Source organism: Canis lupus, chromosome 10, assembly GCF_048164855.1.
Source record: "Canis lupus baileyi chromosome 10, mCanLup2.hap1, whole genome shotgun sequence".
Taxonomy (NCBI): domain Eukaryota; kingdom Metazoa; phylum Chordata; class Mammalia; order Carnivora; family Canidae; genus Canis; species Canis lupus.
In genome coordinates, this window is record NC_132847.1 from 41,749,974 (window position 1) to 41,776,420 (window position 26,447).

At 37.4% G+C, this 26,447-nt stretch overlaps 1 protein-coding gene across 2 annotated transcripts in view; it reads left to right on the plus strand.

Moving 5' to 3' along the window:
- FOCAD (focadhesin) overlaps positions 1–26,447 on the plus strand; it is a 312,742-nt gene that overhangs the window by 182,556 nt on the left and 103,739 nt on the right. For both annotated transcript variants that reach the window (XM_072841513.1, XM_072841514.1), the window contains exons 17-21: positions 1,319–1,369; positions 2,133–2,216; positions 10,904–11,042; positions 15,246–15,431; positions 23,076–23,197. In XM_072841513.1, the coding sequence (XP_072697614.1) occupies positions 1,319–1,369; positions 2,133–2,216; positions 10,904–11,042; positions 15,246–15,431; positions 23,076–23,197 (582 nt within the window). The remainder of the gene's footprint in view (positions 1–1,318; positions 1,370–2,132; positions 2,217–10,903; positions 11,043–15,245; positions 15,432–23,075; positions 23,198–26,447) is intronic.

The window sequence follows — 26,447 nt, forward strand, 5'->3', positions numbered from 1 at the left end:
TATATTCCCAGCACTCTTCTCATTACTTTATACCAATTCGTTCTAATTTCTCATAGGAAGGTATTATTTTTATTTTATAGCTAAAGAATCTGAGGTTTTGAGAGGTACATCCATTCATTAAATATTTATTGAGTACCTGCTGCATGCCAGACAAGTGGCTTGAACTATGTTATAATGTCTAAAAGAAGGCTGATGTCTCATCCCAGGACATTTACCTCCATAGCCTGTTTTCCCATTATACCAAATTGTCAGTCGTTGCCTTCCAAACCCTCAAAAGTTGACAAAGGGGTTGGACATAGGGGCACCTGGTATCTCAGTCAGTTAAGCATCTGCCTTTGGCTCACATAACGATCCCAGATCCCCAGGATCAAGCCCTGCACCAGGCTCCCTGTTCAGAGGAAAGTCTGTTTCTCCCTTTCTTCCCAGCTCAGTGCTCGCGCGCTCTCTCTCTCTCAGATAAATAAATAAAATCTTAAAAAAAAAAAAAAAAGAGTTGGATATAAGCAACAAGAATTATAATAACATTTAATGAGTACACTTAATCAGAGGCCTGTGAGAGTCTGGTGGTAGAAATGACTAGCATTCTAGGAGGAATTGAATGAAACCTTACTTAGTTGGTGCTATTAGATTAGGTTCTTACAGAATTAAAAAACTGTTGCTTCTCATTGAAATCTAAGAATTGGAATATACAAAGATAAGGAGGTGTAGAAGAACCTTCAGTGATTTAGAAGGACAAGAAGATAGATGTGATTGAAATGAAGATAAGGTAGACTGTTGGAAGATAAATGGCTTTTTAAGCTCATCATTTACTAAATATTTGTCATTTGAGGAACTGGGCTGATGTCCTTTATTTTTCTGGGCTTTAAAGTTTTTGAAATGCAAAAGATAGTCACTGCCCTGAGGAGTGTAAATCTAGAGGGAGTTAACCACATATGCGGATAATCATGCTGGATGTTAAAGTGTGCCATGGGCCATGTGACCACTTGGTGAAGGGAGAACTCTGTTTGGGTAGAGAGTCAGGAACAGTGACACCAAAGAGAGGAGGGAAATTTGTACTAGGTAGGCCTTGAGAGATCAGCAAAAAAATGGTTATTAACAATTTTTTACTTAGTAATATTAACGTATTGTGTTTAAAATGTGCATGCATTTCCATGATGAGTCTGTTACTGAGTACTTTCATTTTATGGCTGATGGGTAAATACGGATTAAGTCAATCACTAGTATAATTTTGAGTGAATTAATGTTCACTGCTTGCTACTTTAGATTGTTCTCAGTTTTGTTTTCATCTCATTTATTGTGATGTTTATTGATTTTTCAGAATTTTAAAGTTCAAGTCCTCAGCTTCCTCTGGACCCACACTCAAAACAAGGTACTATCACAAAGGTGTTGGTGAAACAGAACCAAATTGAGAAAGAACTGTGAAATAAGACTCTTGGAATAAGAAATATAATGAAATTTAAATGATGGCTTCATGATCTTAAAAGAATTGTGACGTAAATAAGCTTAGGTTTTAGAAAACTTCTCAGTTTATGCCCGTTAATCCATTTTTGTCATAAAGTGCACTTGTTACTTTGTGAAGCTGACAGATGTGGAGAGAGACTGCTGTCACTGTCTCTCTCTCTCTTTTTTAATGGCCCTTCCCCTTTCCTGCTTTGCCCCAGCAAGCACATCAAACAAAAAGTCCAGATGTCGTTTCCAATCAAGGAATATAGAGAAGGGAATGTCTGTCGGTGATGTTACACTAGACTCCTGACTCTATGAGCTGAGATTCCCAAGGGCTAACTTTCCCTGTTAGTAGCTAGAGAATCAGAACCTAGTCCCAACCTATCAGATTCCATATGCTCATACTTCTTCCAATCATCCATACCATGTAATGGGGACCTGAGCGATTTTGAGTTATTTTCTGTTTAATGTCCAAAGTAGGATAAAAATGTAGTGCTTCTGGTCTCTCTACCTAATGCTAATTTCTCTCTATTTTTAGTTGGGACACATTAAAGCAAGGCTTGAGTATCATTTCCAAAGCCCTGACTCTAGAACTTTGAGGTTGATGTGGGAAGATTTTCTTCCTTCCTCCAGAGTTGATGTGTAATATATATTGTTTCTTTTGTTTGTCTTACTGGTACCCTGTCTAGGACCCCATTGTAGCAAATGCTGCATATAAATCTCTGTCACAATTCAGTGCAGGAGAGCACATCATTCTTCATCTGCCTGAAGAGGTAGGCCTTTCTGCTTTCTCACTGGTATCTCTTAACTGCTGGGTTTTATCACTTTATTTGTATCTCCTCTCTTAGAAGATTTTTACCTGAGGGATGTAACGCTAGATGTGTTGTCTGTAAGAGATAAGCATTTATATTTATTATTCGCTTAACCTGTAAAAGACTGTAGAAATCTTAGACCTCACAGCTGTTGAATTTAAGTCTCTTTGAAGCCGATGGAGACACCTGTGGTGCACACGAAGTCTCTGTAGGTGACTGAGTGTATGGCTGCATGCCCATGCCCCTGGCTTACTCCAGAAGATCTGTGTCTATTCCACCCAGTCCATCTTGGACTTCAAATCTAAGCCTGGCTTGCATCAACTAAGGTTTGTGCAGCCTGTGTGGCCAAAGAGCCTTATTTGTGATACTAAAGTGAGATGCCATGTTAAAAAAAAAAAATCTGTTCTTAGTTTAGTATGAAACAATACATAGGTTAGCTCCAGGGAACTAGATAAGGAAAGAATCACTCTTAACACATTGTGTGACACTATTTTAGTTTTAGATTAAAAATATACAGCCCTTTCTAATATCTACTTAACATAACCAGCATTAAATTATTAGGTTATATTAAGGAGTGAAGTGTATGATTTCACATTTTGTGTTACTGCTAATTCAAATGCATACAAATGTTTATCGAGTGCTTCTAGAGTGTAAGGCAGACATTGTGTTAGAAGTTATATGTAATATGTAATGTTGGGCATCCCTGGGTGGCTCAGCGGTTTAGCGCCTGCCTTTGGCCTAGGGCGTGATCTTGGAGTCCTGGGATCGAGTCCCGCATCGGGATCCCAGCATGGAGCCTACTTCTCCCTCCTCCTGTGTCTCTGCCTCTCTCTCTCTCTCTCTCTTTCTGTCTATCATAAATAAATAAAAATAAATAAATCTTAAAAAAAAAGAAGTTATATGTAATGTTACCCAGAATCTATCCTTAGATCAAATGGCTTAAGAAGTTTTGATTTGGTGATATAGCCACCTGGGTGGCTCAGTAGTTGAGCATCTGCCTTCGGCGGCTCAGGATGTGATCCCAGGGTCCTGGGATCGAGTCTTGCATCAGGCTCCCCACAGTGAGCCTGCTTCTCCCTCTGCCTATGTCTCTGCCTCTCTCTGTGTGTCTCATGAATAAATAAATAAAATCTTTAAAAAAAAGTTTTGATATAAATTTCTTGGCACCCTAAGGCATCAAAATGGATTGACTTGTCTTTGGGATTGGGTTTACATAGAGGTTTAGATGCCATAGGAACAAGGCAAATTTGTGTTGATTGAATTGAACTGGGACTGATGAAAGGCCCTTGTGAAACCAAGTCCTAAGTCAGGTAGGATTTCCCATGTTGGGGATGCAAAGACAGATTGGCTGGCTTGTCGTGTGGTTATCACCAATGGGAAGACTAAGGAAAGATGTTTTGTGACTCATAAAATTAAAAAAAGATGGGACTTCAGACTGCACTATGGTGACTAGCAATAATTATACCTTCTTAAAAAAAAAAAGAGAAAAAGAAAAGGAAAAAAAAGCTACCTATAAATTTTGTATGCAGACTCCTACCAGTAAATTGGCTACAACATCTGCAAAGATACCTTTTATTATTATTATTTTAATGAGCAATTGCTGACTTAGATCACAGCATAATAATTACCTTTACTTTTAGCTATTATTCATGAAATATTTCAGCTGGAGTAGGAGGTTTTATCAAATAACTCCCACATATTCTTGACTAATTAATCTCTACCTCTTTACATATTGATGTGTTTATGTCTGTTCCTACTTTGGTGTTTTATTCAGTTTCTGATTGTGCTATTTTTAGAGTTTATGCTCAGGTAAGTGCTCTGCTCAGTCAAATATTAGATACTTTCTTAATCTAACTCTTCAATATCCTCTCATCCCTGAGGAGCCATAAATAGCTCTTTATACCTTCTAGCATAAAGGGCAGTGATAGAGTTGGGGTTTTGATATATGCTTGGGTTTTTACCATTGGAGTGTGAAGAACTCTAAAAGAAATCTCTAAAATTTATCCTTTTCCTGCCACCCTTCTCAACCCTTTTTCTACTCTTGCCCCCTTGTGGGATTCAGCTTACTCCCTGAAGTAACAGTGGTTCACTACAGTGGTTATTCTCAACTAGGTTTAAGATGTGGGGACGTAAGTGATTTAAAAGAGTCCATCTTTGACCTCCAGTTTCTGATATAGACAACCTGCCTCCTCATGGAGAATTATTGCTTCCAACACTGCCCAATGCATTCTTCTTTTTATTTTTTACTGAGTTTCCCTTTGGTTATTTGAATACCTAAGGACTGAATGTCTAAGAAATGGTTAGTGTGTTCAAATCCTAACAAGCCCCCACAGGCTAAGGATACAACTGAGTCAGCTCCCCACCTCTGTTTTGCACATGATAGTAGTGAGGTGAAACTGAGGCTCATTTTCTATAAAAACGTATTTTCAATGATTTGAAAATCCCTGCCAGGTAGGGCCTTCTGCAGTGTAAAAACTATGATTGTGGACAGCCCGGATGGCTCAGCGGTTTAGCAGCACCTTCAGCGCCTGGAGACCCGGGATCAAGTCCCATGTCAGGCTCCCTGCATGGAGCCTGCTTCTCCCTCTGCCTGGCTCTCTGCCTCTCTCACTCTCTGTGTCTCTCACAAATAAATAAAATCTTAAAAAAAAAAATGTGAAAAAAAAAAAAACTACGATTGTTTCTTGTTGTCAGAGATTACTCATTCTGCACCAAGGGCTTACTCACAAAATTGAGGATTACCTCTGTAACCTTTCCAGTGAAAGTACATCCACATTTTCTCAGTTTGTGGAAACTTGTGAAATAATCTTTTAAATGAGAGTGCTGTGAATTTCAAGTAGAAAGAAATACAGAATACAGAATACAGAAAGATACAATGTATCCTTATCAACATTGCTACTTTTATGGATAATTCAGCTATTTTTGTAAGTACTACTTTTCTTTAAATTCACTAAAGATAGGGATGCCTGGGTGGCTCAGCAGTTGAGTGTCTGCCTTCAGCCCAAGGTGTGATCTCGGAGTCTCAGGATCGAGTCCCAGGTTGGGCTCCCTGCAAGAAGCTTGCCTCTCCTTCTGACTGTGTCTCTGCCTCTCTCTCTGTGTCTCTCATGAATAAATAAATAAGATCTTAAAAAAAAAAAAATTTACTAAAGATAGAGTTCTTCTTGACTCATGCATCAATTTAAACTGTGAAACTTGTTGAAAGCTCACAGGTTGATAGAACAAAAGGTGTTAAGGGAGTGGCAGACATCAGTTAGGGTTATGAAACATTACATCTAAGATAGGATGGAAAATGTTAATGATTAGTAGAGTTGAAATAAGATATATGAGTTAGGGATTTTTTTTTTAAGATTTTATTTATTTATTCATGAGAGACACACATGCACAGAGAAAGGCAGAAATACAGGCAGAGGGAGAAGCAGGCTCCACTCAGGGAGCCTGACGTGGGACTCGATCCCGGGTCTCCAGTATCACACCCCGGACTGCAGGCGACACTAAACCATGGTGCCACCAGGGCTGCCCTGAGTTAGGGATTTGAATATCAAGTTCATTAACTCATATTTCTTGTCACTGGATTGTTACTAGGAAGTTCTATGTAATGATAGACCCTTCACACTTGCATTGATTTAGCAATTATTTATTGGACATACGTGAAGCCCTAAGCCATTTTATAATCTGGGAATGTTGAATGAATCCATATGTTTTGTTGGCTGGTAAAAGTGTTAATCATTTGAAACATGCAAATTTAAAGTTGGTCAAAAAGTTTCAGGGGGCTTTTTTGAGGTCTTTTTGATTCCAATATTAAGAAAGGGACACAAATGATTTTTCTCTTTTAGTTTGTGTGGTTTTTTTTTGTTTTTGTTTTTGTTTTTGTTTTTGTTTTTTTGTTCTGTTTAGCTATTTATTCTTTTCCTCTGCCTTCTTTAGTGTCTCCCCAACCCAATAAAACAAAACAAACAAAATACAGAGAATTGTTATTCTGGTAAAACAAGCAGTAATGGATAAACATTTAGGTAGAAGATTGACTCTCATCTCTGACTTGAGTTCATTAAAAAAATATTTAGTTGTTTAAAAATTAAACTTTTTATTTTAGAGATCTTAAAATAGATTGTGTTATTGATTTCTGGAGTTAATTTTAGAAGTGAGTAATATAAGAGACCTCATTATGCATCCTGTGTTGGTATTAATATGGTATAGCCTGTTTGGCTTTGATTTAAGTGAATGTCACTGCATTCATCAGAAGCCGTTTCTCTTTTTAAAGAAATTTATGCGGATACTTGATGTGTTCTAAATAAAATCCTGTGTTTATGCACAAACTCCTGGATTTTCGTAGGTTATACATAAGGAAAGATGGTTGAAGGGTTATCTGGCTCCGAACCCATAGTGGAGGCATTTTATAGGATGAAGTTCCCAATATTCAATTCGAAGCAGATTCTAAAAGTAATTTATCATTTTATATTTGGCTCTTCACTTAAGTTTTTTCAACAAAGCTTAGCTATAATTGGAAGGGTGTAGTTTTGTGTGTGTGTGTGTGTGTGTGTTTTAAACATATATGCGGTTTTCCTGGATGTTTTCGTAGCTAATGCAAATAACAAAATGTTATAATTTTACAGGTATTCTTTTATATGACTTCTCTTGATTATTCTTAGTTGTGTGCACATCCGTCTTATTCAGTTGTTACACACAAAGCAAGAGAAAAGCCTGGGCTAGCATAAGAAAGCTGCAACACTTAACAGGTGCGCAGAGGAGGAAGGAAATGTAATGAAACCAAGTCCAGCAATAAGAGCTAATATGGTCAGGAGAATGGACTTGCTTTTGAAGAAACCAATCATACCCTTAAAAGTATGCAGACTATATCAGCTATTCTTAAATTACAGTACATCTGTAGTTTCTTTGTTAAAATATATGCATATGTAAGATGCAGACATATGCTCTTTACCACATGGCAGATAAATTAATATAGGCATCCAGTTATGTGAATGTAAAATTAGACAACATAAGATAGATGAGCAGATCGTTATTTTTTTATCTCCAACCTAGTAGGTCTTTCTTTAGCATTTCTAAGAAATATTGATGGCTTGGGCGCTATGACTCATTTTAAGTAATTGAGGTTGACTGAACAGAAAGACTGGATGGGCTAAAATATGTGCAAAAATAATCACATCCCTTTTACATTAAATAATTCTGAAATTGGAAGAATTTGGTCTTTTGCCATGGTTCATCCACCAGTTAAGATCCCTCTGAAGATGGTGACAGCTTCCGGCTTGGCTTCCCCTTCCGATTCTGCTGCCCCCCTGCCCTTTCCTCTACTTCCTCTTCCTCCTTTTCTTTCTTTCTTTCTTTCTTTCTTTCTTTCTTTCTTATAGTCACAGAGAGAGAGAGAGAGAGAGAGGCAGAGACACAGGCAGAGGGAGAAGCAGGCTCCATGCACCGGGAGCCCTACATGGGATTCAATCCTGGGTCTCCAGGATCACGCCCTGGGCCCAAGGCAGGCGCTAAACCGCTGTGCCACCCAGGGATCCCCTCCTTTTCTTTTTTTATTTATTTATTGTATTTATTTATTTTTAAATATTTTATTTATTTATTCACGAGAGACACACAGAGAGAGAGAGAGGCAGAGACACAGGCAGAGGGAGAAGCAGGCTCCATCCAGGAAGCCTGATGTGGGACAGTCCCGGGACTCCGGGATCACGCCCTGAGCCAAAGGCAGACGCTCAACCACTGAGCCACCCAGGCATCCCCTTCTTGTTCTTTTTAAAAGATTTTATTTATTTATTTGACTTAGAGCAGAAGCAGGGGGAGTAGCAAAAGGAAAAGTAGGCTCCCTGCTCAGGCTCGATCCCAGGACCCCAGGATCATGACCTGAGCCGAAGGCAGACGCTCAACTGACTGAGCCACCCAGGTGCCTCAACAACCTTTCTTCCTCCCTTCCTCCTTCCCTTCTTCCCCTTCTTATTCAGCAGCTTTATTGAGCTATAATTCTCATTCTGTATAATTCACCCATTTAAACTGTAGAATTCAGTGATTTTAGTATATTCAAAGAACTGTGCAACTAATCACAGAGCATCCACAATCTAATTTTAGAGCATTTTGTTAGTAGTCAATCCCCATTCCCCCTTTCCCCTCTCGCAGCCCTCAAGCAACCTCATGTATGTCCTATAAATAATCTACTTTCTATCCCTAAATTTGCCTATAACCTGAAGCTTTCCTTTAATGAAATCACATAGTATATGATCTTTTCTGACTGGCTTCCGTCACTTAGCTTAATGGTTTCAAGGTACATTCATCTCTGGAGTGTATCTATACTCCACACCTTTGTATGACTGAATCATATTCCATTGTATAGATAGGCCACATGTAGTTTATGTATTTATCAGTCTGTGGACATCTGAATTGGTTCTGTTTTTTGGCTATGAGGAATAATACATTCACATTCATATGCAAGTTTTTGTGTGATCGCCTATTTTCAGTTCTTTTGGGTTTGTACCTAGGAAGAGAATTGCTGGGCCATGTGGTAATGGTAAATAACTCCGTTTAACTTATTGAGAAACTCCAACTTTTCCAAAGGGGCTGCACCATTTTATATTTCCACCAGCAGATTGGAGGGTTCTGATTCATTGTTATCCTCACCATCCCTCTGAATTTTCTTCTTAAATATATTTTTTAAAGATTTTATTTATTTATTTATGAGAGACACACAGAGAGAGGCAGAGACATAGGTAGAGAGAGAAGTAGGCTCCCCGCGGGAACCCAATGTGGGGCTCGATCCCAGGATCCCAGGACGCCGCTTGAGCCAAAGGCAGCTGCTCTACCAGTGAGCCCCCCAGGGGTCCCATGAATTTTCTTATCAACTTAAGTGTTCACCTCTGTCTTCCACTTCTCTGAATCTCATGCCACTTGTGCCTATCTGTGTATGTGAGAGCTTCCCAGAGCTTTGATACACTGGTGTGGTAACTGGTATTACCTCTGTAGTCTCTGCTGTGAGCATTATTGTCTGTTTCCCCCTGTATGCTGTTTAAATATTCTTTTCAATTTGTCCCATGATGTGTAAAAAGAAAACAAGGCAAACAGACCCAGAGCCAACTTCTTTCTTGTGTTTTTTTTAGGCAACTAGGATTGGGTATAATCTTTAAAATAACTCCTGGTGATACTAATCCTGGCAATTTCAATGTACCCAGACTAGAGATACTTGGAAAACCCTGCTATGAGAGCAGAAAGGGTTGAAATTGTGCTAGAGTTTCTCCAGTAACATCGATGTCAACAAATGCTGTTGTGCTCTGGGTGGAGCATACATTATTGTTATCTCTGTAATTATGGCTGGCTCAGTCCTCTGAGAATTAGGTATTCAATACTGAATCAGAATTAAATCGGGGGATCCCTGAGTGGCACAGTGGTTTGGCGCCTGCCTTTAGCCCAGGGTGCGATCCTGGAGACCCAGGATCGAGTCCCACGTCGGGCTCCTGGTGCATGGAGCCTGCTTCTCCCTCTCTCTCTCTCTCTCTTTCTCTCTCTCTGTGTGTGTGACTATCATAAATAAATTAAAAAAAAAAAAAGAATTAAATCGTGTCTCAGAAAGTGCTCGGGTAGTCAGGTTGCTTTTATGCATTCACTAGTGAAGAGAACACTAGTTATGGTTGAAAGCTTTCATTGGAGTTGAGGTTATTATACTTAAGAGAAGCATTTCCTCTCTGTTTTCTTTTATCCCCCTGCAAGAATCCTGACTCAGTGCAGTTCCTAAATGGAACAGTGCTTTGGGGACCTATGAAGAAGGCAGTGTGCAGGAATTGTTAATTATTTCTAAAAATAACTCCGGGAGACAGGCTAATGGTAATGACTGGGTTCTGGCACTTTATGGTTATAGCAACCACTTTTATATATTTTGATTTCCTCCCCTAATGCTTAATTATCTCCATGTGGGCATTATGATGGTGTGTCATTGAAAGTATTAAAAATTTAATTAATTGCTTGATAGTTATATCTTGTAGAAACTACAATAGTGGTGATCTTCTTACATTTTTAAATTTTTGGTTCCAACAAACCTAACTAATCACAGAGCAACCACAGAATCGTCAAATTGCAAATTAAACACAATAAAGTATAGCTACCAATTACAGATTTTAGTGTTTTTATAATCTATAGCAACAAACTGCCGAGTCTAAAGAAAAGTCAACTAAAGCATTCTGTCCTTTCCTGATCTCTATTTTATTTTCTACTGAAAGATTTTAAGCTTTGCCATAGAGACATGGCTGGAATCACAAGTTAAAGGGAAAAAAATGTATTCCGACAAGGCAAATATTTAATCACAAACCATAGAAGCTCAATATATTGAATGTGTCAGTGTTTGCATTTTATTGTCAAATGGTGTAAAATTTTATTAGTGTTCTATAATAATCATTGCTTATGCTGGCTTATGGTAATTTTCTTAGTATATGACCATTAGTTCTTTACATGGATCTGGAATTGTATCTAATAAGATAGAGTTTACCATTTAGTTAATCTGAAGATGAACAGATATTTTAAAATTAATTCTTAATGTTCTTTTGACATTACAGTGTAATGAGTCTAACTCAGTTTTTAAATCTTGGCATAAAAAGGACAAAGAAAAGATTTTACATAATAGTTTAGTATTGCCTTCTCTGTCATTTCAGATAAGACCAGAAATCCCGACTCCTGATGAGCTAGATGAAGACGAAGATGATGAGGGCGATGAAAAGGATCTGGATCTTTCCATTCCTGGCTCTTGCTATCTTAGACTGTTGTCACTTACTGCTCCTTTGGTTTTACCAGGTGACTCCTATTTAGTGGCAGGGGAGCTAGCATTTTTGAGTGATTTTACCTGTCTGATTGTGTTCTTCTGTGATATGTACCTATAATAGCTTGCTTTAATTATAGCTTAATTTCTGTTTGAAAGGCAATAGGTATCCATCTGTTTTAGAGGGACTGTTTGAGGTAGTAATGGTATTCAAAACACACTGAAAAGCATTAGAGTTGAACAAAATTGAACCAGAAAATAGTTTAAACAACCATTTTCAGTGAGAAATTAAAATTCATTTCAAGCGCTGTATTCTACAAGACAGATTTGCAGTGGGACTTTAAGTCACTGGCTCAAGTAATGGTTCTTTATTCTATAAGCTAAATGAAAAGATTGTTAGAATCTTCAGAGATTTATTGGATACTTTCATTCTGAATTTATTCTTTCTTTAGAATTATTCCAATGATGGCATCAATATTTGAGAGCTATAAATTAATGGTTTAAAAAATGGATTAAATTGTATGATCATTCCATTTTGATAAAAAGCTTACAGGACCTTGACATTCAAAAAATTATTCTAATTGTATCTAATTATTCTAACTCAGTATTAGCCAACAATTTGCCAAGCATGCATCTATTACCTCATTCTGTCCCAATTCTACCTTAAATATACATGGACATAAAAAGTCAATTTCTAAAAATTAAGTTCAATACATGCAAGAAATGCCATCTGGTCAATCATAATCTCAATATCCTATAATAAGGGACATTTTTTCCTTTATTTGCACCCCACATAGAGGCATTCTGGCAAATATATACTATGTCTAGGCAAAGCTCTTGTCCCAAATACCTGCCACCTTTCATTAGAGAAAACTGAAATGGTACAACTGAGACCAGGAGTTCACTTTTTCTTTTCTCTTCACATCAGAATAAGCCTTAAAATCTTAATTTCTGTTCCTCTCTTCTGTTCATCCCCCTTTTCCATCTGAAGAGCCTCCCTCAAAGTTCTTCAGAGTCTAGGACTCCTTTGCATTTTTATTCATTGGTTCCAGGAAAGGAAAGAAGCCTTCAGTTCCCCAAAGTTCCTCCTGTATCCCAAAATTGCTTTAGAGATAAAAGTTATTTTGGGCTTTTAATTGTTTTTATTTTTATACTTTAAATATTTTATTTATTTATTCATGAGAGACACAAAGAGAGAGAGGCAGAGACATAGGCAGAAGGAGAAGCAGGCTCCTCGAGGGAGCTTGATTGCTAGTGTGGGTAGCTTTGATCTCAGGATCCCGGGGTAAGGACCTGAGCCAAAGGCAGATGCTCAACCACTGAGCCACCAGGCATCCCTAATTTGCATTATTTTAAATAGAGAGCTTATTGGTATTTATTTATTTTTTATTTGGAAATAATTTTAGACTTCTAAGAAGTCGTGAATCCACTTTAGAGAGTCCCCATGTAATTTTACCCAGTTGCATAACATCTCACTACCTTAGTTCATTATCAAAACCAGGAAATTCACATTGGTATGAAGCAATTAACTAAACTATGGACCTTTTAGGATTTCACCAGTTGTTGGTTGTTTTTTCTTTTCCCCATACAATATGTACACTTTTTTTTTTTTTTTTTTACTCAGTATAAGTTCTTTGATATGTATCCAAATACTTGCCTTTCTCAATTTTTAAAAATTGCTGAATCATATTCCATTGTAGGATGTACCACGGTTTGTTCACTCACCTGTTAAAGGACATTGGGGTTGTTTTAAAAATTTATGACTAACCCTCTATTCTACAAATTTTCCACATGTTTTAAATTCTCACCTGGTCATCTGGGGGACAGCCCAAGGCTCAAAATTCCTAGTTGCTGGCTTAGTAGCTGGGGAAAGACAGTGCCCTATGTATCTCTTATACTCGTGGTATCTTACCCTCATTTAAACTATTTTTGGGGCTGAAGTTAATTTGGCAATCTTTAGTTCTCTAACAAGTAGACAAATTTCCATTCTTGAGTTAGTGTATGTGCAGATGTGTCCTTACCTCCTGACATATGTGAGCTTTTGCCAAAACAGAATTTCTTCTGAGAAAGCCTGAGATTATCTTTTGTCTCCATAGCTCTTCTCTCCTCACAAACATGATTCTTAGCTACATTCTGAAAAGTTTGTGCTTTCACTCAGTGTGAAGCGGTCACACATGTGCATGCATATTGCACCCAATCGGATGTTACTCATTTCTTTCATTTAGATGATGTGTATTGATCAGGGTCTTAACAGAAAAGGCTCATTCAGATGGCATCCTTGAGAGTTTAATACAGGGGCTATTTACAGTTGTGTGGTTGGGATTGAAGGAAATTCACAAGTGTTGGTGCATCATCCCAGGGTGGCTAATGTCCCTCATCCTGAAGAGGTAAGGATGGGGAGGGAGTAATTTGGAGAATTAGGGAGAGCATCCATGTCATAGTTAATGCTGCCTATGGGGAGCCAGGGCCTGCAGAAGAGGGATGCAGGCAACTCATAGCAATCCTGCAGGAGGGGGTCTGGGGAATTCATGCCCCCACCTCAGTCTGTTTCCACCCTCTGATCTCCTCCAAGTGTCTCCCATTGGATAAAGCCAACAGGAAGCCAAAAGACAAGGAGCCTGTTGATGGAGTCATTAAAGATTATTCTTCCGGAGTGCAGAGCAGGGTTGAGAGAGTAGAGGGTGGGTCTGGCAGGGTAAAAGGAAAACATACCACACAGGTGTTCTCTGGGCTTCTAATGGGGAAGCATGGTCACATCTGGGAAGGTTCTATATAAGAAAGACAGAACTGGGTATGTAATAGACGTTCCAGTGACCACTTGCTGCCTTTAATTTAATCATGGTCATTTGAAGCAGACTTTTAGATCTATTAAGCCTGAAAATCTCGGAGCACTTGGGTGGCTTAGTGGTTGAATGTCTGCCTTTGGCTCAGGTCATGATCCTGGGGTACTGGAATTGAGTCCCACATTAGGCTCCCTGAGGGGAGCCTGCTTCTCCCTCTGCCTATGTCTCTGCCTCTCTCTCTGTCTCTCATGAATAAATAAATAAAATCTTAAAAAACCCTAAATTACAGTTTAGTTAAGTGGACCTTTCTTTTTTGTTCCTATGTGAGGCACATGCAGTGGTTTTCTTTTTTGTTTTCCATAGGATTTGTTTAGCTTTAGTGTTTTTGTTGTTTTTGTTTCTGCATTGGCAACCTCTAGTGGTCCTTAGGAAAATAACACTTGAATATAAACCTTATATTCTTATCAGGTATTTTGTTTGGGTATCCTATCGTCTTCTGATCCCATATTTCTGTTGCTAATAAGTAGAAATGTCAAACAGTAAAGATTTGGGTTTAATTAGAAGGAATACAGAAAAATACTGAACTAATATTTTGGTACTAATATTGCTACAGAATGATGGCTAGTCATAAAGGGCCTCTCTGAAAATATGTAAATGACAAGAAGGAGCTGATCACTTGGAAATTGGAGAAATCAAATGTGTGCCACTTGTGGATGCAATAGCATGTACAGTGGCCCTGATTTAGACATGAGCTTGGTGTTCTTGCAGAATAGAAACAAAGGCCATGAGAGTGTGCCCCTAACATAGCTAGCAAGGAGGGTGGATGACAGAGATGAGGTCAAAGGAGAGTCAGGGACTAGATCATACATAAAGCCTTGATCATTGTCAGAAGTGTTAATGTCATTCCATGTGTGGTGAAAAGTCACTGGAAGATGTTAGGGAAGACAATGACATAAAATTCTGTCTTCTGGGCCGAGGATGGTTTGTAGGGGTGGTCATCAGGGGAAGACAGCAAGAGCTAGTTTTTAAACTTATCCAGCTGAGGCAGAGAGAACATAATGACTGGCTAAGTAGCAGTGAAAATGGAGAGAAATGGATAGATCTGGGATATATTTTTGAAGGTACATCTAGAAGGACTTGCTAATGGATTACATACAAGAAGTATGAGACAGGAATTAAGAACGTCTAAGTTTTTAAGCTTGAGTAACTGAGTGCCATGTTCTAATTTGGGAAGAGCAAGAAAGGGTTGAGGGGATCAAGAATTCTCTTTTTACTTTGTGAAGTTAGGTTTGAAATATAACTCTATCTCTGTGTATGTATATGTGTGTATATAAGTATTCATATATATAAAAGTATATATATATACCCATACACATATGTATGAGTTAACAATGAATGATTCTCTCCTAACTTACTATATTTATTCTACCTCCGATCTCCTTTTATCTCTTTAAGCTTTGGAAGAATTTTTTACATCTCTCGTGAAGCAAGAAATGGTGAATATGCCCCGTGGAATCTATCACTCTGCATTAAAAGGAGGTGTCCGCTCAGACCAAGGAAAGACTGTAGCAGGAATCCCCAATTTTATATTGAAAATGTATGAAACCAATAAACAACCAGGTTTGAAACCTGGCCTTGCTGGTAAGTCTATTACATAGCATCAAGGTATAGGTTTTTAATGTAAGGATTGAACTTCCACTCCTAAGAAGGATATGATAGGTCATGGCAGAGTGCTGCTGCTGCTAACATTTTGACACAACCAGATAAATTACAAAAAAAACAAAAAAACAAAAAAAACCCCCAAATTTTAAAGGCATCAGAGAACTGTGGAAGCAAAGATAGGTAGACTAAAATTATAGAATGGGGAGAAAGAACATTTTAGAACTGTGCCCTCCACTGCCTCATGAGAGATAGTCACTGATTTTGATTGTCGGCTAGGATTGGGGCTTGGCCCAGGAAGAAGTCTGTTGAAATATAGAGAAACCAGTGGGGTTTTTAGTGTTTCGTGGGTCTACAGTGATGTGCTGCTAATTTTCTATGTCAACTTGACTGGGCTAAGTGATACTCAGATAGCTGGTGAAACATTATTTCTGGATGTCTGTGAGTGTGTTTCCAGAAGAGGTTAACATTTGAATCCGTAGACTGAGTAAAGAAGGTCACCCTCACCAATGTGGGTGGGTAATATCCAATTCATTGATAGCCTCACTAGAACAGAGAGCTAGAAGCAGGGTAGATTTGTGCTTTCCTTAGCTAGACATCCAGCTTCTCTGAACTATACTGAATTACTTAATTATACCACCAGCCTTTCTGGATCTCCAGCTTGAAAACATCAAGATCATGGGACTTCTTAGCCTCTGTAATCTTGTGATTCAATTCCTATAATTAATCTATAAATATATGTCGAGAGAGAGAGAGATACTGAGATTGAGATTGAGATTCTGGTTCTCTAAAGACTCTAATAGAGGTGAGAAACTGGAGAGTTTTCCTATAAGCTATCTGACTGAATTTTGAATTTGCACTGAAAGTTAAAGAACTGGCCTGTGCTTCTGAGAGGGGAAGTGAAATCTCCCATCTGGCTGGAGGAAACTAAGAAGAGCTAGGAAAATGGGCCTGAAAACAAAGCACCCAAGTAGTGAATTGATGCTGAATGTCTACACCTCTTTTCACTGGGATGCACTTCTTCTGGCCTCAGCTGGAGGCTGAAAGTCAGGCTTGACCTTAACAAGAGGCTGGCGCCCAAGGCAGAGAAACCAACAGAGGTCTTACATTCATGCAGTGTCTTGAGTGGTAAAACTGAGGACTTGTGGGACCTCAGACACATAGCCTACTTCTTCCTCAAGATGTTTGTCAAATTTTGAAGCTTTAGGGGATGGGAGGTTAAACTGAAAACCTCTGAGGACACATCTGAATCTCTCATAAGCTCTCTGCAGTGAGGAGACCAATTAGGCTGTCAGATGAAAACCTTGGCGGAGGCATCCCCTAGGAACACGGTTGAACCAGAGGTAGGCTAAGATTTACTGAAGCTGTAATCAAGCCTAACCCAGTTCAATCTCTGATTCAATTTAAATGATCAGTCCTTTACTCTGTCTCCCTGACAGAAGGGAGGAGAAACTCCTCTCTGATTAAAAAAAAAGTAATATTTAGATTTTCTGTGGTTCCTTTGTATGCTGTCCAGTATTCAATGAAAAAGTATTGGATATATGAAAAACCAAGAAGCTTTGAAATGAAGAGAACATTTAATGGAGTTGAAGAAGTCACTCCATTAAGAAGATATTACAGTTCTAATCAGTGTAGACAAAATAACATAATTAAAAAAAATATATGAAGAATGTTCACAAAACTAGAAGACAAAAATGGATAAACCTACCAGAAGAGAGGTGGGTAGGAGCTTGGGTTAATAGGTGATGGAGATTAAGGACTTCATCTGTTGTGATGAGTACCAAGTGTTGTATGGAGGTTTTGAATCACTTTATTGTATACCCGATATTAATATTATAGTTAGTTAACCAACTGGAATTTATATGAAAAAATGGACAAGCCTACAATAATATTGGGAAACTTTGAAACATTTTTTAAATAGCTTAATGAACAAGCGACAAATCAGTGAATTTACAAAATATCTGAGTAATTCTGTGAACAAACTTCATTTAATTCACATATAGAGCATTGTACTTTACAGTGATAGAATTCTTATGCTTTTTTTAATTAAGATTTTATTTGTTTATGAGAGACACAGAGAGAGAGGCAGAGATGTAGGCAGAGGGAGAAGCAGGCTTCCACGAGGGAGCCCGATGCAAGAGTCAATCCCAGTACCCTAGGATACTGAGCAAAAGGCAGACATGCAACCACTCAGCTATTCAGGTGCCCCTCTTAGACTTTTTAAGTACTTGGGGAAGTTAACAAAATGCCTATATGATGGGCCATAAATCTCAAGAAATTTCAAAACATTGACGTTATTTAGAATCTATCTTCTGATGATGGATGATGGTGGGATTGAGCTAAAAATATATAACAGAAAGATAGCTAGGATGTCTCCAGTATCCTCAAAATTGAACAGTATGCTTGTAAATAACCCATGGATCAAAGAAAAAATAAAAATGGAAATCAGAAAATATTTTTAACAGAATCGTAATGAAAATAAGCTATAACATGACTTGTGGGACTTAGCGAAAAAAGTATCAGAAGGAAATTTGTGCTTTTAATGAATATGTTAAATAACAAGAAAGGAAAAGAGTCATGATTTAAGCTTCTATTTCAAGAATAGCATCAAATGAAGCTTAAAGAAAGGAATAATAAAGGTAAGAATAAAAAAAGAGAGAACATATAAATAAAGAAAACCACAGCTTAAAACTGATTTTTTAAAAAGATTTTACTTATTTAAGAGAGGGTGCAGGCACAGGTGAGCAGGGGGAGGGGCAGCGAGATGGGGAGGGAGTACCAAGCAGAGTCTGCACTGAGAGCAGAGCCTGATGTAAGGCTCAATCTCAGGACCCTGAGATCATGACCTGAGCCAAACCAAGAGTTGGATGTTTAACTGATTAAGTTACCCAGGTGCCCCTAAAAATTTATTCTTTAAAAAGTTTAACAAAATTGATATGGCCATTGTAATCTAGACAATAAAATGGAGAAATGTAGATTATTTCTATTAGAAACAACAAAGGAGGCAGCACTTCAGACCCTACAGCATTCAAAGAGATCATAAAAGAATATTATAAAGAACTTTTTTTTAATGTTTTTTTTAAGATTTTATTTATTCATGAGACACACACACAACACACACACACACACACACACACACAGAGGGGCAGAGACACAGGCAGAGGGAGAAGCAGGCTCCATGCAAGGAGCCTGATGTGGGACTTGATCCCGGATCTCCAAAATCCTACCGTGGGCTGAATCAGGCGGCACTAAACCGCTGAGCCACCTGGGCTGCCCCTTTAACCAGTAAGTTCACAGTTTGGATGAGATGTAGAAATTCACCAAAATTTAAAACTTTGTAAAACTGACAGAAGGAGAAATAGACTAACTGAATAGTTTGATATATATGAAAGAAACTGAATTAGTAACAACTTTCCCACAAAGAAAACTCAATGTGCAGCTGACTTCCTTGGTTAATTTTTCCAAAAAAGAAAGAAAGAAATAATAATAATCTTCCATCAATTCTAACAGAGAATAGGAAAAAAGGAACACTGTTGGTGAGATCAGCATAATCTTGATACTGAGTACAATAAAGGAATATATATAGCAGTGTCTTCCATTAAAGATAGTTGTAAAAATACCCCTATATATATTAGAAAACTGAATTTAACAATACAGAGGATAATACATAACAATTAATGTTTGAAAATTAGTATAATTCAGTGTGTTAATAGAAAAAGGCAGAACAATCTTTAGATGATCTCAATAGATGCATAAAAAAGCCTTTGAAAAATTTTGTTCCCATTCATGACACAAAAAAGACTCTCATTAAACTATGAACCAGGGATGCCTGGGTGGCTTAGGTTGAGTGTCTGCCTTCTACTCAGGGCATGATCTCAGGGTCCAGGGATTGAGTTCCGCATCGGGCTTCTTGTATGGAGCCTGCTTCTCCCTCTGCCTATGTCTCTGCATCTCTCTCTCTGTCTCTCATGAATAAATAGATAAAATCTTAAAAAAACAAAAACAAAAACAAAAAACCACAACTATGAACCAAAGAGACCTTTAAAAAATTCTGATAAAGGACATCTACAAAGAATTTAAAAAATTCTGATAAAGAACATCTACAATGCTGTCTTTGTTCTTAATACTGAAATATTGAAAATTTTACTCCTTGACATTGGGAAAAAAGATAGGGATGTTTGTTATAAGCACTATTTTTAGTATTGTAATGAAGACTATAGCCAGCGTAATAAGCCATGAAAACTAAATAAAAGTCCTAAGGATTAGAAAGCAAGAAGTAAAATAGTAATTATTAAAGAACAATTAAAAAATAGTCATTAGTGATTACACAATTAAATAGTTATTATTTGTAGATGATTGTATAATACATGGAAAATCTGAAATAATTTACAAATTAATTAGGGTTAGTAAATGAAAAAATTTTTAAGAGATTTTATTTAGAGCAAGTGAGAGAGAGCATATGAGTGGGGGGAGGGGTAGAGGAAGAGGGAGAAGTAGGCTTCCTGCTGAGTAGAAAACCTACCTGGGGCTCCATTCCAGGACCCTGGGATCATGACCTGAGCCAAAGGCAACTACTCAACTGACTGAGCCACCCACACCCCAGAATTACTAAATGAATTCATCAAGATTATACATGCAAAGGTCGACATACAAATCAATATGTTTTTACAAATCAATGATACGTTTTTACATACTATAAAAAAATTAAAAATTGTACCATTTATGATATCACTGAAAAATATTAATAACCCAGGATAAATTTAGCAGTGTATAAAACTTTTACACTGAAAGCTACAAAACATTATGGAGAAAAATTGAAGAAATCCTAATAAATGAAGTGATGTACAGTGTTGATGGACTAGAAGAGTCTAAGTTATAAAAATGCCATTTCTCTTCACATTAATATGTATATTCAGTCTAGTCCCCAGCAATATCCTGGTTTGGATACTGGAAATTGACAAGCTGATTCTAAAATTTGTGTGGAAATGCAAAGACCAAAATCAGCAAAAGTAATCTTGAAGAACAACACCAAAGTAAGACGATATACATTGCCAGATACTAAGACCTGTTTAGTTTTTTTAATTTTTATTTTTTAAATATTTTATTTATTCATGAGAGATACACAGAGAGAGAGAGAGGCAGAGACACAGGCAGAGAGAGAGAGAGAGAGAGAGGCAGAGATACAGGCAGAGAGAGAGAGAGAGAGAGAGAGAGAGAGGCAGAGACACAGGCAGAGGGAGAAGCAGGCTCCATGCAGGAAGCCCGACGTGGGACTCAATCCTTCTCCAGGATCACACCCTGGGTCGAAGGCAGCGCTAAACTGCTGAGCCACCCGGGCTGCCCAAGACCTGCTTAAAGCCACTATAATTGACAGTATGGCATTGGTGCCAAGATAGACAGATAGACCAATGAAGAATGTAGAGTGTCCAGACACAGACCCACATATCAAGGTCACCAGATTTATTACCTAGGTGACACTGCAATGCTGTGGAGATAAAGGATGATTTGTTTTCAACAAATGATCCTATAATTAAAATCTAACTGTAAAAATAATAAATTATATTAAAATCAAGAACATGGGTTAACCAATATCTGCCATCAGGAGTGTGAAAGAGGAGGCCATGGAATGCAAAGAAAGCATTTATATATCTAATAAAGGACTCAATTTAGATTATATCAAGTATTTTTTTACAAATCAATAAGAAAGACACTCAATAAAAAAATGGGGAAAAGAACACACCCTTCAAAAAAAGAAATTCAGATGTCTAATGAATATATGAGTAAGTGGCCAACTTCAGTATCAGAGAAATGCAAATTAAAACCACAGTAAGAGGGGATCCCTGGGTGGCGCAGCGGTTTGGCGCCTGCCTTTGGCCCAGGGCGCGATCCTGGAGACCCGGGATCGAATCCCACATCGGGCTCTCGGTGCATGGAGCCTGCTTCTCCCTCTGCCTGTGTCTCTGCCTCTCTCTCTCTCTCTCTGTGTGACTATCATAAATAAATAAAAATTAAAAAAAAAAAAAAAAAAAACCACAGTAAGATACCATTATATACTTACCAGGATGGCTAAAGTGAAAAGAAAAGGATGGAAAATAAAAAGTTATCGGTAAAGACATGGAGCAACCAGAACTGCTTCTGGGAATGTAAGTCAGTACAACCACTTTGAAAAACTGGTTCTGAACAAATTCATAACCTGTTTTACTTCGTTATTTCATTCTTAGGGATAACCCTAAATGAAGTCACCAAAAGACATAATGTCCATAGCAGCATTTATTGAGTAGCTCTAAACTTGGAAGCTATCTAAATGACTATTGACAGTAAAATGGATAAATAAATTGTGTTATATTCACATGATGGAATGTTCAACGAGAATGAATATACTACAACTGCCAATAGTGTGAATGAATCTCACAGTGATTATTAGATGTGAAAGAAGCCAGATATAAACGCATATACAGAGCCTAATTCCATTCATATAAAGTACCAAAGTAGGCAAAATGACTGTCAGAAGATTGATACCTTTGGGATGGGGGTGGATGTGACTGGAAGGAAACATGAGAAAGGCTTTTAGGATGTTGATCACGTTTTGTTTTTTGATCTAGGTGCGGATTAGAGGTTCAGTTTGTCAAAATTCATTGAGCTATATGTTTATGATATGCACTTTTCTCTGTATGTATGATACTTTATTAAGCGATATTTAAAAATGGAATGATCTCTATGTTTTAAATTATCTTAGTTCTTGAGTGTGTCTTTTCATTGGCTTGCAATTACCCAGATAGCTTCCAGTAGTCTCAAGACTACATTTGGCGTTTGGCTGTCTTGCTTTGCTTTTCAGCTGACGCTGAGGGCCAGCTGGAGGTGGAAGTTCAATCTGAGAACTTAGTTGACTAGAGTTGGGAGGACAAGGAGAAGAAAGCTTAGAGGAGGAAGAGGGAAGATGGGGAGAATGAATGCATGTGAGTGTAGGGATGAAGGAAAACTTGTCCACTTGTGGGCATAAACTAAAAGAACCCCTGTTTTCAGAAGTTAATGAAGATTGATATGTGCAAGAATTTCTCTTCAATTCGAATTAATTATTTTTTTAAAAGATTTGTTTATTTAGAGAATGTGCATAAGCAAGGGGAGGGGCAGAGGGAGAAGGGGAGAGAGAGAGAGAGAGAATCCTCAAGCCAGCTGTCTGCTGAGTGGGCAACCCCACGTGGAGCCCAATCCCAGGACCTTGGGATCATGACCTGAGCTGAAATCAAGAGTTGGATGCTCAACTGACTGAGCCATCCAGGCGGCCCTAATTGGAATTTATTCTTAAAAACTTAAATCTCTAGAAGTAGCAGCTCACAAAATTTAAAATAAATCATGAATTTCAAGTCTGTTCATTTACTTACAACTGAATAAGACTTGTAAATAAGTGATAATTTGAATATGGTAACTGCTAACTTCTTAAATCTCTTCTATTTTTTTCTTTCCTTAGACACCAATAGGCAAAAATCGTAATTTGCTGAGCAAATTATTTTAATTTCTAAATCTCTCTATCCAGATTGATTGAATATGGGTTACTGAGGATATGGTAATCTAATTAAGTTTTTCCATAAGAAACGTTTTTATAAGTTGTTCCCCCCCCTCCCCCAGGTGGTATGTTATTTTGTTACGATATTTCAACTTATCAGAGTAAAGATGGCAAACCATTGCATAGACTGATGGCCAGTAGAGGGCGAAGTTTCAAGCAGACCTCACTTGCTCTAGTGCACGAGGTAGGTGCCTCCCCATACTGTGTAATGGTTTCTTCTTGCTTGTATATGTTTAGGAGTTTCCCCTTTCAGTTTATAATCATGAAATTTAGTGTGTGTTTACAAATCGTTTTTATTATAATTAATGTAAGTTGCTTTTAGTTTTTTTATTTTTTAAAGTTTTATCTGAGAGAGAGGAAAGAGAGAACAAGCATGGTTGGGGGGAAGGCGCAGAGGGAGAGGGAGAAGCAGATCCCCTGCTGAGCAGGGAGCCAGACGCAGGGTCCATTCCAGGACTCCAGGATCATGACCCGAGCCAAAGGCAGACGCTTAATCCACTGAGCTACTCAGGCGCCCCTGTAAGTTGCTTTTAGAGGCAACCAAAATAGCCCAATTGAATACTAAAATATTTGAATGTGTTTCTGTAAGAAACCAGCACGCTTCAAAAAATAAAATAATAATAATAAAAATAAAGAAACCAGCATGCTTCTCCCATTGCCCAGCCTTATTATTAGGGAGTAGTATGTACAAATTTGGTTTATTTCATCATTGTTTAACTTTTATTGTTCAGAATAAATATTCAGAATAAATACCAACTTATTATTTAAATAAATAATCTTGCCTATGTCTTGATTTGAATCCTTTGCACATATGTAGGGCACCAGTGTTTATATATTTTGTGACTGTTGGGATTTAACAGTGAATAGAAGTGTTTAAGGAAAAAAAAACCTTTGGTTTTAGTGTTTATTCTGTTTTTCTTTTAGGCTACCCTTTTCAAATAAAGTTATGTGATGCCATGAGATGATTTGTATAAAGTCTAATCATTGCAGATTATAGCAACACCAGAGGGAAGAAGGAAGCTGGAGAGCATGTGGGAAATGTGTGCTTTGTTGTTATCTTTAAACATATTATGACAGTTATTCATTCAGGTGTATATAAATTAAAATAAATGAACAACAAAGTATCATAGGAAAGACATTTATATAATTTAGACATGGTAGATTATATACCATTTATAAATGAAGATAGGGATTATAAAGCATTTAATGGTTTGCTATAAATTTAATTAGAGCTACTATAGTATGTTTGTACTAAGTCTCATTTTGGTGCGGATTTTATAAATCTTAGTATCACTGATTTGGTTGGATTTTATTCTACATCCTATCATTTGCCACTAGTTGCATATCCAGTTTCTAGAGATCTGTCTATCCTATGCCACCCATGTTCTTTCATATATTTAATTAGAGTTGAAATTATGTACATATTTGGTTCAAAGACTTTTTTGTCTAATTCACTGTTAGCTTAACTAAGGAGGGACTAAAGATCTGGGAGGAAAAGAGGTTTAATTTCATGAAAGAGAGAACATAGGTGATTTCTTGATTTGTTTTCCATAACATCTTACTACTTGCTATAGAAAAGAGAGAGATTTGGTGCCTTTTTGTGTTTTTAAGTTGTACACCTAGGAGATTGAAGGATAACCAAAGTGTTAGGTATTATCAGAAAGCTGATTTGAAAGTCACCAGAACAGAAACAAGAAAAAGTGTTAATATGAGTCATAGCAGAAGGCATCTAATAATTTCAGCAAGTGGCATCAGAATTTATGAGGTGTGCCTTGGATGTGAACAGAGAAAGTATTGGGTTAAAATACTTGTTGCTTATGTTGTAGAATGCCTCGAAAATTTCAAAGAGATGAGAAAATCATTATTTTAAGAGCCAATTGGAACATTTATCGGATAGAATTTTGTCAAATCTATAGTAGGATTTTTGTTTGGATTTATCTTGTAATTCATTAAAAGAAAAAAGGCAGGGGTAGAGAATGAATCATACAGTTTCTCAAGCTAGGTGATGACAATATGAATTTTAAGATCTGGTTAATCAGAATAATAATTGCAATGATAATAGCTAATAACCAAGTATTTTAAAAATTGCTACATATATATTTTAAAGTATTATATATATAATCATTTATATATATTCATAATCATATATATATTCATTTAATCTCTATAGTAACACTGTGAGGTTGGTACTGTTAATGTGCTTGGGACCCCAGAGCTCATAAGTACAGGAGCGTGGAAACTGAACCCAGTTTAAGTAGAGAACATTTTTTAAAAAATATCTTTGGATCTTCCCAAGATGACTTTAGTATTCCCTTACTCTTCTCCTTGCTTCTGGCCTTTCTTTCATTGGGATCCTTCCGGGTGAAGTTTCTGCAAACTTTGCTCGGGTTCTCATTACTTCTGAGTCTTCTTATTTTAAAAAAAGTCCATCATGAGAGTTTCAGTTGGTTGGTTCACCCATTGATGGACGCTTGGATTGTTTCCAGTTTTTGGCAATTATGATTGAAGCCACTGTAAGCAGTTCTCATGTAGGTGTGTGTGTGGACATCTGTTTTTCATTTCTTTTGAGTAAATAAAGATGTAGGAGTGGAATTGCTAGACCATATGGTAAGTGAATATAACAAACTACCAAACTTTGCCTAGTGACTGTCCCATTTTGAGTGGCCACGAGCAATGTAAGGGAGTTCCAGGGACTCTGCCTCTTTAGCCCAGACTCCGCATGATCAGTTTTTTTTAAAGCTAGCCATTCTCACACATGGATAGTGGTTTCTCTTTTGTGGTTTTGTGTTTCCTTAATGACTGTTGATGTTGAGCATCTTTTCAGGTCTTTTCTGCCAGTCATACCTTTTCTTTCATGAATTATTCTGTTGGTTTGCCCATTTTTTTTAAAACCAGGTTCTTGTTTTCAAATGAGAGTTTTTATATATTCTGGTATAAATTCTTTATTAAATAGAAAAATTTGTTTTGCAATTTTTTTTTTTTTTTTAACCGTATCTGTAACTTGTCTTTTTTATTGCCTTGGCAGCGTCTTTTGAAGAGCAAATGGTTAGTTTTAACAAATCCCAGCTTACCAAGTTTTTCTATTTATGGTTCTTGCTTTTTGTCTAACCCAAAGCCTCAAAGGTTTTCTGTTTTCTTTTTTTTTACCTATATTTTCTTTCTTCCTTATTTTTTAAAAAATAGAGATATAATTAATGTGCCATGAAACCCACTCATTTAATGTGTGCAGTTCGGTGGTTTTAGCATATTCGCAGAGTTGTATAATGATCAGCACAATCAATTTTAGAATGTTTTCATTACACCAAAAAGTTCTGTACCTATTAGCAGAGAGACTCTGTTTTCCTCTTTCTTAGTCTCCAACAACCACGAATCCACTTCCTGTCTCTGTAGTTTGCATATTTTGGACATTTCATATAAATGGAATCATACAATCT